Raw genomic sequence first — 13,503 nt, 5'->3', positions numbered from 1 at the left:
TGTGTGTGAGTTCTGTGATGTTGGGGGTCGGGAGGGGGGCCCTGACACCTTTGGGGGTGGCAGGGGTGGTGGGGGGTGTAGGGGAGGGAGTCGGGTGGGGGTGGGGGTGGGGGGTGGAGGAGACCCCTATCAGTGCCAGGGAAGGAATTCCCTGGCACTGATAGTGCTTACCGCCATGGATTTCATGGCGGTTCCAACCGCAGGAAATCCACGGCAGTAAGCCGGGTCAAAATACCGCCAGCGGTATAGTGACGGCCGCCGGGCTGGAGACCCACGTCTCCAGCCCGGCGGGCGGAACGGAGAACAGGCGGATGACCATGGCGGTAACCGCCATGGTCATAATACAAAAAAAAAGACCCCCAGCCTGTTGGCGGTCTTACCGCTGCTTCTCCGCCGTCTGCCAGGGTCATAATAACCCCCACAATGTCTACATCATGAAATTGCAGGTTCACTGTGTACGCATGGGCTCCCTTGGGTATTGGTACAAATCGACTGTACAGGCAGAGCACATTTTCATACTCACTTCTGCTTTCCAGGGTTGATGGAGACAGAATCCACTTCTCGGTCGAAAGAGGTGAAGAGGTCATCCAGGCCTCCCTTGTCTCCAAAGGCACCCCACTCCATGTTCACACACATGCGACCCGTGTCCCCATCCACCAGTTCTACATTCCGCAGCTCCTCCATGTAGCAGGCATTCGAGCCTGTGCCTGTGAAGAGAGAACGGATACAGGCACCATGATTTTTCAGAGAGTCATATCAAGAACTTAGAAGCAGCTACAGAAATATGGCATTGTGAAAGCAGAATTTACATACTATATAAAGAAATACCAAGTCTTGGCATTCCCATAACTTGCACAAGGGAAGTGACGTAGGCTCTGTTTACTGCAGAACATAAAAGTATTGTTATGTTTAGTGCTAGATACACGTTATAGTTCAGAAACTGCTACAGTAGTATTCCCCCAAATTGCTATTCAGAAACCTATGGGCAGAGACCTCTGTAGGAAAGTGCCAGTTTTGGCATGGTTCCCACCCCCCACACTTTTTGCCAGAAATTGACCCTCACTTGACTGAAAGTGTGCTGGGATCCTGCTAACCAGGCCCCAGCACCAGTGTTCTTTCCAAAAACGGTACCATTGCTTCCACAATTGGCAGACCCCTGGCACACAGTTAAGTCCCTTGTAAAAGATACCCAGGGTACCAAGGGCCCTGCAGCATGTATTATGCCACCCTGGGAGACCCCTCACCAAGCACATGCACACTGCCTTTGCAGCTTGTGTGTGCTGGTGGGAAGAAAAAGTCAAAGTCGACATGGCACCCCCCCTCAGAGTGCCATGCCCACAAACCATTGCCTCTGGCATAGGTAAGTCACCCCCCCCAGCAGGCCTTACAGCCCTAAGGCAGGGTGCCTATACCACAGGTGAGGGCATAGCTGCATGGGCAATATGCCCCTAGAGTGTCTAAGTCCATTCTTAGACATTGTAATTGCAGTGTGACCATATTGAATACATGGGCTTGGAGTTTGTCATTACGAACTCCACAGCTCCATGATGGCTTCACTGAATACTGGGAAGTTTGGTATCAAACTTCTCAGCACAATAAACCCACACTGATGCCAGTGTTGGATTTATTGAAAAATGCACCCAGAGGGCATCTTAGAGATGCACTCTTATGTTGGCCAAACTGTAGTGCAGAACTGACCAGTCTGTGCCAGTCTACCACTTTCAGACACATTTCTGACCACATGGGGTGAGAGTCTTTGTGCTCTTTGAGGTGGAAACAAAGCCTGCACCAGGTGGAGGTGCTTCACACTTTCCCCCTGCAGGAACTGTAACACCTGGCGGTTAGCCTCAAACACTCAGGCCTCTTGTTACCGTGCCTCAGGACACTCCAGCTAGTGGAGAAGCCCACCCCCAGACAGAGCCCCACTTTTGGCTGCAAGTCTGGTGGGTAAATTAGGGAAAACTAGGAGGAGTGACCAACTCAGCTGGGACCACCCTGAAAGTGTCCAAAGCTGAGTTGACCCCTTCCTTGCAAAATCCTCCATCTTGGTTTGGAGGACAGAGACCAATAGGGTAAGGTCTGTGTTCCTCTCCCCAATGGGAGTGGACACAGGAAGGGTGTAGCCACCCTCAGGGACAGTAGCCATTGGCTACTGCCCTCTGACCCCTGTAACGCCCCTAAATCCAGGATTTAAGGGCATCCCTGACCTTAGCTCATCAGATTCCTGGTGACCTCACTATAAGAAAGAAGAAGGACTGCTAAATGACCGCCAGTAGAGAAGACTGAAGACACAAAGTGACTTGGCCCCAGCCCTACCAGCCTGTCTTCAGCTTCTAAAGCCCTGCTAAAAGAAGGTGATGCATCCTACAGGACCAGCGTTCTCTTGAAAGCCTCAAGAGGACTGCCTGCACCCAGAGGACCAAGAACTCCAGTGGACAGTGGCCCTCTCCAAGAAGAAACTCCATCCAAGGACTCCAGAACCGCCCCAGATCTGCGAGTCCTGCCCATTCTGCACCCGACACCCACGACCCATATCCAAACTAATTAGAACTGGTCCCAAGATGATTCTGAGCAAGTGCCACCCTGGGTTGACCCCTCCTGTCCAACACGATAACTCCTGCAGTCTCAATCCGGAGGACCACCCCTGACCGTGACAGAACCGGACGAAGATTCCTGACGCCAAAAGTTACCCCTGCAGCCCCCTGGCCTTGGGGAATCTGACCTTTGGGACAGCAAGGTCCAGCAGTCAGCCCTCCTCCCTGTCCAGGCTTTGGTTTCCGGGAACCAACCCTCTGGACTTCACTAGCAGCATTGTTGTGACCCTCGGATTCCCTCCATAGGAAAGCATTGGGAGTCCGACACTGTGTTTGCACCCTGCACCCGGCCACCCCTGCGGTGCTGAGGGTGTGTGTTTGGGGCTGACCTGTGGACCCCCCTGTACTCCTCTAAACCCCCCGGGCCTGCATCTCGAAGGCATGGGTACTTACCTGCAAGCAGGCCTGATTATGAGAGCCACCAGCCTCCACAGAAGCCCATGTTAAATCAACCACAACTTTGACATCTGCACCCGGCCGGCCCTATTTTGCTGGTGGTGGGTGTTTGAGGTTAATTTGAATCCCAACCTGTGGACATCCTAACCCCCGGAGACTATAACTATAAGTCTTGTACTTACCTCGAAACTGTGCTAACTTTTCTCCCCCCCCGAACTTTTTATGAACATTGCAGTGTCAATTTTTAAAGCAGATTATTGCTATTTATTCAAAAACTGTATAACTTGTCAAAGTGAAACACAGTGGTATTGATACATATGTTGGATACTTACTTGCAAATGTACTTACCTGCAACCTGAATCTTGTGGTTCTAGAAATAAAGTAACAAATGTATTTTTGCTATATAAAATCAATTGGCCTGGAGTTAATCATTGAGTGTGTGCCTCATTTACTGCCTGTGTGTGAACATCAAATGCTTGGCACTACCCTCTGATAAGACTAACTGCTCAACATTACTACCACAAAAGAGAGCATTAGTATTATCTGCTTTAGCCTCCATTAAATACCTGGGGAACCCCTGGACTCTGCACACTATATCTCAGTTTGATGTACTATATACAAAGCCAGCTTCATTCAAGTAACAGTTAGGTGCTGAAAGTACATTTGCATGTGATAAATGTACATGTGTATATGTAGATTTGAAATTGGCCTCCATAGAATTAGACTTACAGCAGACCTATTTCCTGCAGTTCATAATGGGTTAGTGGAAACATTCCCAGTTTGGGTGAGGTGCAGAGTATGAACTAGGTGTTGTTTGGTTACAGTTAAGAATACTTTAAAGATACTGCCCACAGCTCACAAAGGGAGAGTGATAAAGTTTCTGGCTAGTGTTGGGATAAGACTTGGAGTAAAGGTTGGGCCCGGAGTGGAGGCTAGTATGGGGTTAGGGACACTGTCCAATGCAGGGCTGTGATTAACATTAGGCACAGGTTTGAACATAGGGTAAAGGTTATTGGACAAGTTTCTGTATTTGTATTTGAACATGATACATTAGTGTGATTGTAGGAAAATCTTAAGCTCAACCCCACCCACAATCTTACTGACCAAGCTACGCCCCTGCAAAACTGAAAGGTAGCCATAAAAGGGTAACATAAACCAATCAGTGAAAATGAGCCATTGTACAGAGTAGAAGGTATTTTGAGAAAACTGATCCTTAAACCTTTATAATCCCTGTAAGAATAGTTCCAAAACCCTTGAAATTCTTCCTCAAGGTAACCTAGTAAACATGGAATTCATGTTATCTCTCTAGACATTTCAGTGAGTTATGGCACTACAAGGAGACCAGGTAATCATACTAAAATATTTGGACCTTGGTGGAATCAGTTACCTACTATTTGACCTCCATCACATCTTGGTTGTGGCCATATTATGCTTGAGATTTAGTTCTGAAAAATAGAGTCACTGTGGGAACGAGCATTGATAACACAAAAGGTATAAGTTGTGTCCAAATGTCATGAAATGTTTAATGGTTGCTCTGCACAAAAATCAATGACAAGAAAGGTATTTAAAAAAACAACTGCAACTGCTTCCTACACACCTTACAGGGAGAAAGGTTTCTGCCTAAACACTCTTGACGTTTGCATCTTAAGGAGCCAATGAAGAATCTCCAAAACCTGCAGTGTGTGATGCCATATCCCTTAACTTACCAACAATGAGCCCAACCTCGCACCTCGGGCACTCATAACCGCATGACATCATCGTCCCCACTGTGTCGTTCACTATCGCCACCACATCCAGCTCAATGCTCTGGGGATCAGATTAAAACAGGGATACATTAACTACCTGGGTTAAAAGGCCATATTAGCCAACAAACAATCACAATAAGAGACTAACGAGAACCAATCAACTACCTGCAGCCACCCATTACTGTCCATCTTACTGCCCTTTGGTTGGAGAGAAATGTTCATAGGCGAAATCTATCTATCTATCTATCTATCTATCTATCTATCTATCTATCTATCTATCTATCTATCTATCAATCTATCTGTCTATCCACTGAAAAACCAAAGGTTACAGGGACGTTATAGTTAGGTTGATGTTTTACCCGTACAAACACATAGAAATTCAGCAGTTATAGATATACTAATAGTTATACTTATGGTAAGAAACTATAACTCCTGCCTAAAGTTACTTTCCAGCACGAGTTATAGTTTCTTCAGTATAACTATAAGTATAACTATAACTGCTGAAATTTCTATGGGTCTAATTTAAGAACAGTGGCCCTGCAACTACTGCCGCACCACTTTTCTGGCACCCCTTAGCGCTCTCCCTAATGCCACCATGTGCTCTGTGCAGGCGTTAAAAATGCTGCAAAAAATGGCACAAAGAAATCTTTTTGATTTCTTTGCACAATTTTTTTAGCCCCCCCCCAACGGGGAACACCTCCTTTGTATACATTATGCCTGGCGCAGGCATAATGTATCGCAAGGGGTTACAAGGTGGTGCAATGCATGCATTGTGCAACTTTGAAAATCTGGTGCAGCGATTTCGCCCTCGTTGGGCCAAATTAGCGTAAAAAAATGACACTAATATGACGCAAGGAGGCTCTAAACCCTCTTAAATCTTGCCTATGTTTTTGTATGGGTAAAACGTCAACCTAACTATGACGTCCCTGTAACCTGCGTGTTTTTTTAGTGAATTTCTATGGTTTTCTTAACACACACAATAATGTGTGTGTCAAGTTGACGCAAGCGAATCAGGGCCTTGCTTTTCCCCAGGAACCGAGGAGGACCCTTGAATCCGCAGGTCTGTGGAAAAAAAAGGGCAATTTTTTGCCCATGAGACCCCTCCATGTGTCCTATGGGGTCAGGATACCTGTATGTGTCCTATGGGGTCAGGATACCTGTATCCTGACCCCTTAGATATGTTTTACACTGTTTTTCCCACCCACCAGGCAATGTGAGAAACAAAATGGCGGCCACAACTTTTCTGTCAGGTTGCAGCCAGCCAACTAGGGCCTTGCTTTTTTTCCAAATCCGCGGAGGACCCGGGGAGGACCCTAGGAGGATCCATGTCCCTATATACAAATTTGGTTTTCATTTAATAACTAGAAAACTACTGAACGGATTTATACCAAATAACAAAAAGGCCTTGCAGGAAAGTACCCTCTTTTTACCATGGTTAACCCCACTTTTTGCCTGTTGTCAGTATGTTTGACTGTGTTGACTGGGATCCTGCTAACCAGGACCCCAGTGATTATGCTCTCTCCCTTTAAACTTAGTTGCTTGGACCACAAACACCCCACATTTGGCATACTGGTGCCCCCATATAAGTCCCTAGTATATGTTACCCAGGTACCCAGGTACCCAGGGCATTGGGGCACCAGGGGTCCCCCATGGGCTGCAGCATGTATTTATGCCACCCATGGGAAGCCCATGCAAAATGTATCTGCAGGCCTGCCATTGCACCCTGCGTGAAAGGGTGCAGGTACCGCTTTCACTACAGGTCACTGCAACAGGTCATTGTAAGTCACCCCTATGGTAGGCCCTCCTAGCCCAGAGGGCAGGGTGCAGGTACCTGTGTGTGAGGGCACTCCTGCATGAGCAGAGGTGCCCCCACAAACTCCAGCTCCATTTTCCTGGACTTCGTGAGTGTGAGGATGCCATTTTAGGGGTGTACTGGACATAGGTCACTACCTATGTCCAGCCCCATAACAGTAACCCCAAACCTAGGCATTTTAGGTATCAAACATGTTGGAATCATTCCCCAATACTGTTGCCAATATTTGTTATATGATTCCAGGCACTCTGGGGGCTCCTTAGAGGACCCCCAGCATTGCTCCTACTAGCTTTCTGGGGTTTTACGGGCATCTTACACTGCTGCCACCCCTCAGAAAGGTTTCTGCCCTCCTGCTGCTTGATCAGCTCATCCCAGGAAGGCAGAACAAAGGATTTCCTTTGGGAGAGGGGGGTGACACCTTCTCCCTTTGGAAATAGGTGTTACATGGCTTTGGAGGGGTAGCCTCCCAAGCCACTGGTATGCTTTGAAGGGCACATTTGGCACCCTGTCCATCACCACCCCGAGGTGGTGCCCAGAGCTCCTCCAGAGGATCCCTTGATTCTGCCGTCTTGAATCCAATGTGGGCAGAGGCCTCTGGGAGCATCTGAGTGGCCAGGTCAGACAGGTGACATCAAAGCCCCCTCCTGATAGGTGGTCACTTGGCTTGGTAACCAATCCACCTTCCAGGGCTATTTTGGGTCTCCCTCTGGGGTGGGTCCTCAGATTTGACTTGCAAGATTACAGCAGGACTCCTCTGCAACATCTACTTCAACTTCTGGCCACTGGAACCACAACTGGACTTCACAGGAACCTACAATCTGCAGTGGCAGCAAAGACATTGACCTGCAACATTGTTTCTCTGGCTCCTTCCAGCAACTGCAATATTTACCCGGCTGTGTATCCTCTGAGGGCAGCATGCCTTCAGTCTGCACAAGAAGGAATCTCCCTTGGAGTGAAGAAGTCACTTCCCTGCATCCGCAGGCACAAACTACAATGACGATGGGCTGCATGGATCTTCTCTCATCCTGATCTATGTGGATCCTGCATGACGAGTGGTACTCTGGAGTGGTCCCTTTGGTCCTCTCTGCCAGCTGTCCAGCTTTGGTGAATGTAAGAACTTGCCTTCCCGCACAGGACAGTATCCCCCGTACCCGGCCTCTTGCAGCTACCAAGGCTTATTGGCATTGCCTCCAAGGGATCTTCAGGATCCATGGAGCCCCAACTCCCTCCCGCTCTTTGACTCCTGGGCACTTGTCTGTGGGTCCTCTGTGGAGGCTGCCTTTGTTTCTGTGAACTCTCTGCCCTGCTAAGGATCACCTGAGACTCCCCCCATGGGTTGAGTCCTCCTGGCCCTTGCTGGTCCCCGGCAGCCCCTTGTCTACTTTGACTCTTGCCTTTGCCAAAGCTTGTTGCTGGCTTTTCCATGCCACAGACAGACTGTAACCTTCCTTCTGACGTGGGACATTGTCTGCATCCCCCAGGAACTCTTCACCAACTCCAGGGCTGAATTCCTGACCGTCTTCGTTCCACCGTCGACTAACTTCTCCAACCACAGACGGGTAGGTAGTGGCTCCTGCCATGGCCAGACACTTCATCGAGATCTGGACTTGGTCCCCTTCCCTTTCAGTTCTTCCTCTTCAGAAATCCAAAACTGGTTTCTTGCAGTCTTATCTGTGTGTTGCATTATCCTTATTTTCAGTCCTTTTGGTAGTTTGGGGGAAATCCAGTAACTTACACCTTTCTTCCTGGTCATGGGGTGGCACTCTGGTACTTACTGTTGAGGTTTCCTAGTTCCTCCAGTTCCCCATCTACCAATTCCACTTCTTTGGGTGGGGACCCCACTTTCACATTCAACTTTCTTAGTATATGGTTTGGTCCCACCCCCAGGCCTTCATTAATGCCTATTGCATTTCACTGTTTTCTATTGCTTTTTATGCCTATTTCTGATTGCTACTGTACATATATAGTGTGATTACTTACCTCCTATTGGAGTATTGCCTATGTAGTCATTTTAGTACCTGTGTCACTAAAATAACATACCTTTATTTTTGGTAACATTGTGTGGTTCTTTCATTTGTGTGAGTGCTGTGTGCATGAGCTTCGCATGTCTCCAAGATAAGCCTTGGCTGCTCATCCGCAGCTACCTCTAGAGAGCCTGGCTTGTAGGAACTGCCTACTCTTCACTAATAAGGGGATACCTGGTATAAGGTGATAATACCATAGGTACTCACCAACCACCAGGGCAGCTTCCTACAGGCCTCTTTCTAGACCAAGAGCTATCCTTCTGTCAAATCTGGTGTAATTCCATTCAGTGGTTTCAGCGATATTGCTGTTCAAAATCCCTATGGCAAAATGAATGGGGAAAATGCGTTTTGGGACCCTCCCTTTTTCTTGGCCCCTGTTTGATGGATCACGCCGAAACTGTCCAGACAACAACTGAAGTGATGTCTGTTCTTTTTTGGAAACTTTTCTGAAGGTTCATCATACAGCACCAAAGTTATTAGCAAATAACTAGGTCCTAACTATAAGTACATAGTGGCGATATATATATACATATATATTTATTTAAACAATTGTTACAGGGACATTATAGTTAGGTTCATATTTTATATGCACAAAACCATAAAAATTCAACAGGTATAGTTATACTTATCTCAAGAAACTATAACTCATGTCCTAAGGTAACTATTACTCGCACCCCGCCATGCAGTTTTCGCATCACTAATTTTATTCCAAATGTTGTTATGCGCCCCGCTGATTTTGGTCCCTGGGACCCCACCCCCAGGACCTGGCCAATAAGTGGAAGGAGAGGGAGGGCCATGTGGCCCCCTAATTGGGCTAATTTTGGCTCCTACTCAGCCCACTTCCCTGGGTCGATTTTGGCCCCAGGTACCCAATCCCCTGTGGTCCAATCAATAATTGAAGGGGTGGGGGGCCTCCCAGGTCTGATTTGTCCCTGGGAAAACCCATCCCCAGGAGCCCAGCCACTTGTTGCTGGGTACCCTGGACCCACCCAGGGCACCCAGTGTGTGCTGTTGGGGACTGCGGTGGGAGCCTCAATGTGCCCATGGTCCCTGCCAGTCCCCATCGCCAGCAGGAGCTGGCATTGCTGCTGCACACAGGGAATAGCAAAAAATGCTGCTTGCTCTTGCTTGACAGGAACTGTCACAGCCCCCGCCGAGTGAAAGCAAACATCTGTGTCTGAGGGTGGGCACCTTGGGATATAGGAAGCCGGCTCTTGGGGCTGGCGGTCCTCAGGGCCATTAATGGCTCCAGGAGGGGGGCCATATGTGTTGTCAGGCATTGCCATCTTCACAGTGTTCTGACCATTAGTTCCCCACTCCATACCAAAAGAGCACAGTAAGACTGAAATGACCATTAGACAGGGGTGGCGTGAGTAAAACTAAGGCATTAGTGGTGATCATAATTATATTAAATTCTTACAGATCTGAACGGTGTACAATTCATGGATCTCATGTGATACTCAATGAGATAAGATTGTTTTAAAATTTGGGGAGATCAAAACTATATAGAATGTATGAAGAAAAGTGTGGTGTAACATTTAAGGAAGTGCATAGTGCAACGAAATACACAGTGATTGAATATTTATTACGCTCATCAAGTTTAGGGTAGTGTGAATTTCATGGACCTGTGAAATGTACAAAGAATACTTATGACGTGAAATTCATGGTGATCAACATAGTTTATCATTCATACTCACTCTTGTATCAGTATGGTGTCACATTAATGGACATCAGAAAAGTATCATATTCATGCATATTGGAATAGTGGTAAATTTACAAATATCAGAAAAGTATGGAAATAACATAAGAAGCATTGGGATTCCAACACACTCTTGGATCAGTATGGTGTCACATGACTTGACATCAGAACTGTGTCACATTCATGAATATCGGAATTGTTGTAAATTAACAGATATCTCAAATTTGGGATTCCAAGTATTGGAAGTTCTGAAAATTCATACATTGCAGAATTATGCAAGCCAGTACAGATCAAAATGATGGGAAATGCAGAAGAAATTCTAATTGCATTATATTTTAGGATCAACAGACTGAAAATCATGAAATTCTGAATTATGTGCAATTCGTGTGTATTATATTGATGTAATCTATTATGCAATCAATGGAGCTCAAAAGTATGGATGGGAAACAGGTTCTACTTTAGCAGCTACGTAAATTGGGGGAAGTAGACGAAGTCCATGTTCAAAGAGTACCTTTTTCCGGCGTACTGCATCACGCAGCAGCTCAGCGACATCGCGGCCCTCACAGTCCGATGCCTTGAATCCCTTAGTCCAGTGGATGAGGAATGCCTACAGAAGATCGCAGTGCATAGTGGACAGAAGAAGAGACCATGACTAAAGAATTTCAATGAAATTTAACAGCAATAATGGAATGACTGGACACTGAGGCTCAGACTCTGAATTCAGAAAACACAACACAAGGATCACTCATCAAGCTTCTCCGTGTGTCTGGGATGCACTGAACAATCACTCTTCACTACTGAGATGCAAACACCTTAACACATCAGAAACAACACACACATCAATGGAGCTGTGCATGCCTTATTTCAGTGGCCTCATATACCACAAATTGTCCCATTCATCCACCCACAGTTCACCTCTCTCTGGACTTGAATGGTGCCTCACAAACTGACACATGAATGGCCTTACATACTACAAAATGTCCCCACTCGTCGCATTTCACTGAACTAATAAACCTCAGTAATATCACTCTTTACCAAATTATTGGCCTTTTGATCTTCAGTGGAGCGTCACTCACATTACATCACCGGCCTAGTAAACTTCAAAAGAGTGTCAGTCAGTCCTACTTCAATAGACTCATACAAGGGAATGAAGTCTAGGGGCCAGATTTAAGAAAAGTGGCACAGCGCAGTGCTGCGCCAAAATCGGCAGCGCCGTGATGCGTCACTTCAGAAATGCAGGGATGCGCTGTATTTAAGGGAATACGGCGCACCCCTGTGTTTCCCCCTGTGCTGGCGCTAAATTTAGCTGCCAACGCAGGCATCCTTGCACCATCGTGTGAGGATGTCTGTGTTGATGGGTGTGATTGTTTGTGCGCGGGAAGGACACCTTCCCGCACATAAACAATAATTTCTGACATTTTGCCTTTTCGTGCGACAGAATGCAGCACACTTTAAAAAAGAAAAAAAACAAGAGGAATAAAAGTATTCCTCCTCGTTGTACCCTGCTAACGCCACCCCTGTGGGTGGCGTTAGATTTTGGCGCTGCATCAGGTTTATGAAACTTCAGAAATCTGAGGCAGCATCAAAATGCAATGGGTGTTGCTGTGGCACGATCACAGCAACACCCAGTGCACGCCCCTTCCACGCACAGTGCTGCGTGGGAAGTGGCCGTATTTACAAGGTGGCGTTAAGCCACCAAAAGTGGCTTAACTCCACCTTGTAAATACAGCGCTGTGCGGAGCGCCACAGAAAGTGACGCTCCTGTGGCGCTAGGGGTCTATAAATACAGCCCTTAATCTGTTCATCTTCATTGGTCTCCTACATTTCAGTGGAATCACACTAGTTCCTATTCACTGGTCGCATTCACTTTGATGTAATCTCAGTCACTGTTGTTTCGTTGCAGAGCTGCCTACGTTAAAAAGTATTTTAGTGTCAGAGAAGGCGGGCCCTTAAAGGGGTGGGACTTGCCCATTACCACCTGGCCAACCATGGGCGGGGTGGGACTTATAGCCCAGAACTGCCTCAGCTGACCCTCTCCCAAAATCAAATCATAAAAGCCTCTGAGGCTGTCGCCGACATCCTGGTGAGGTTTTAAAAACCTTGACGCATGCTAGCTCCTCAGAGCCCCCTCACACGAACGGCAAAAATGCCCTCTGCAGGAGTTTCCAGCTCCCTGTGTGATGTCAGCCCTTCAGCAGAAGGCCGTGTGAAGGAACCCGTGTGGGCTGGCACATCTGCATCCGTGTGTTCTGCTCATCAACAGTGTGCGGCTGAAATCACCATACTTCATTAAGCAGGGATATGCTGTTTCCGACTGGGAAATTCTGCGGCACGGACAGTATTTCTACCATACTGCAGCACCGAGGGAATGCACAATCAATTACACTTTCGTTTTGTGTGTGGCAAGTTAGAGAGGATGCGGGGGTAGTGGCAGTATCACAGGGTTTGCTACTCTATTAAGAGAGTCTGCAAGTGTCAGGTTTATTGTGAACCATACTGCGGCAAGGTACCAGGAATATTATGTTTTATGCTGCAGGACAGAGGAATTGTAAAGAAACCTTCAGATTTGTATGCTGGGCTCTAGTACTGGTAAAATACACAGGTACTGAGAGTATTGTGCACTATGATGCTACATGGAGGGTCTGTATAACTAGTAGGAGTATTGTGTATTACAGTGCAGCGCTGACAATGTATGGGGACTGCGAGTAATGTGCTGCGGCACTCTGGAATGTGGCGGTGTCCAGAGTATTGTGTACTATTCTACAGCACTAAATGAATGTACAAGTGTGGCGACCACTGTGTCGTATACTGCAGCACCTAGGTTATGTGCATGAACATGTAAATAGTGTACCATGCAGGAAAATGAGGTAATGCACAGGTACTGAGGGCGTTGTGCACCATGCTGCAGTACGGAGCGGATGTGAAGGTATTAAAGGTACAGTGTACTATAAAGCAGCACAGACGGTGCATTATCTCTGCGGGAATACGCACATACTGGGATTATTGTGCCCAGTACTAGAGTACAAAGGCGGAGGGAATGCTCCGGTACCCAGAGTACTGTGTACTATGTTGTGGCACCGACGGGTGCGTCGACATTGCAGGTATTGTGTTCTGTGCTGCAGTACTAAGGAGGTTTTATTTGTTCGGCCCCAACATAGAGGGAGGGGAGAGGTACTGGCAACAAAGCAGGCTGTGCTGCAGAACCCAGGAAAGACCCAGGCACCTAGATATT

The 13,503-nt window shown here is 47.1% G+C and overlaps 1 protein-coding gene across 2 annotated transcripts in view; it reads right to left on the bottom strand.

The window, feature by feature from the left end:
* Positions 1-13,503, bottom strand: part of HK3 (hexokinase 3) — a 296,343-nt gene that overhangs the window by 50,379 nt on the left and 232,461 nt on the right. For both annotated transcript variants that reach the window (XM_069244551.1, XM_069244552.1), the window contains 3 exons: positions 10,783-10,878; positions 4,697-4,796; positions 524-707 (listed from right to left, as the gene is read on the bottom strand). In XM_069244551.1, coding sequence (XP_069100652.1) covers positions 524-707; positions 4,697-4,796; positions 10,783-10,878 — 380 coding nt within the window. The remainder of the gene's footprint in view (positions 1-523; positions 708-4,696; positions 4,797-10,782; positions 10,879-13,503) is intronic.

Source organism: Pleurodeles waltl, chromosome 7, assembly GCF_031143425.1.
Source record: "Pleurodeles waltl isolate 20211129_DDA chromosome 7, aPleWal1.hap1.20221129, whole genome shotgun sequence".
Taxonomy (NCBI): domain Eukaryota; kingdom Metazoa; phylum Chordata; class Amphibia; order Caudata; family Salamandridae; genus Pleurodeles; species Pleurodeles waltl.
The sequence above is the reverse complement of the archived record's forward strand: the minus strand, read 5'-3'. Positions and strand labels throughout refer to the sequence as shown.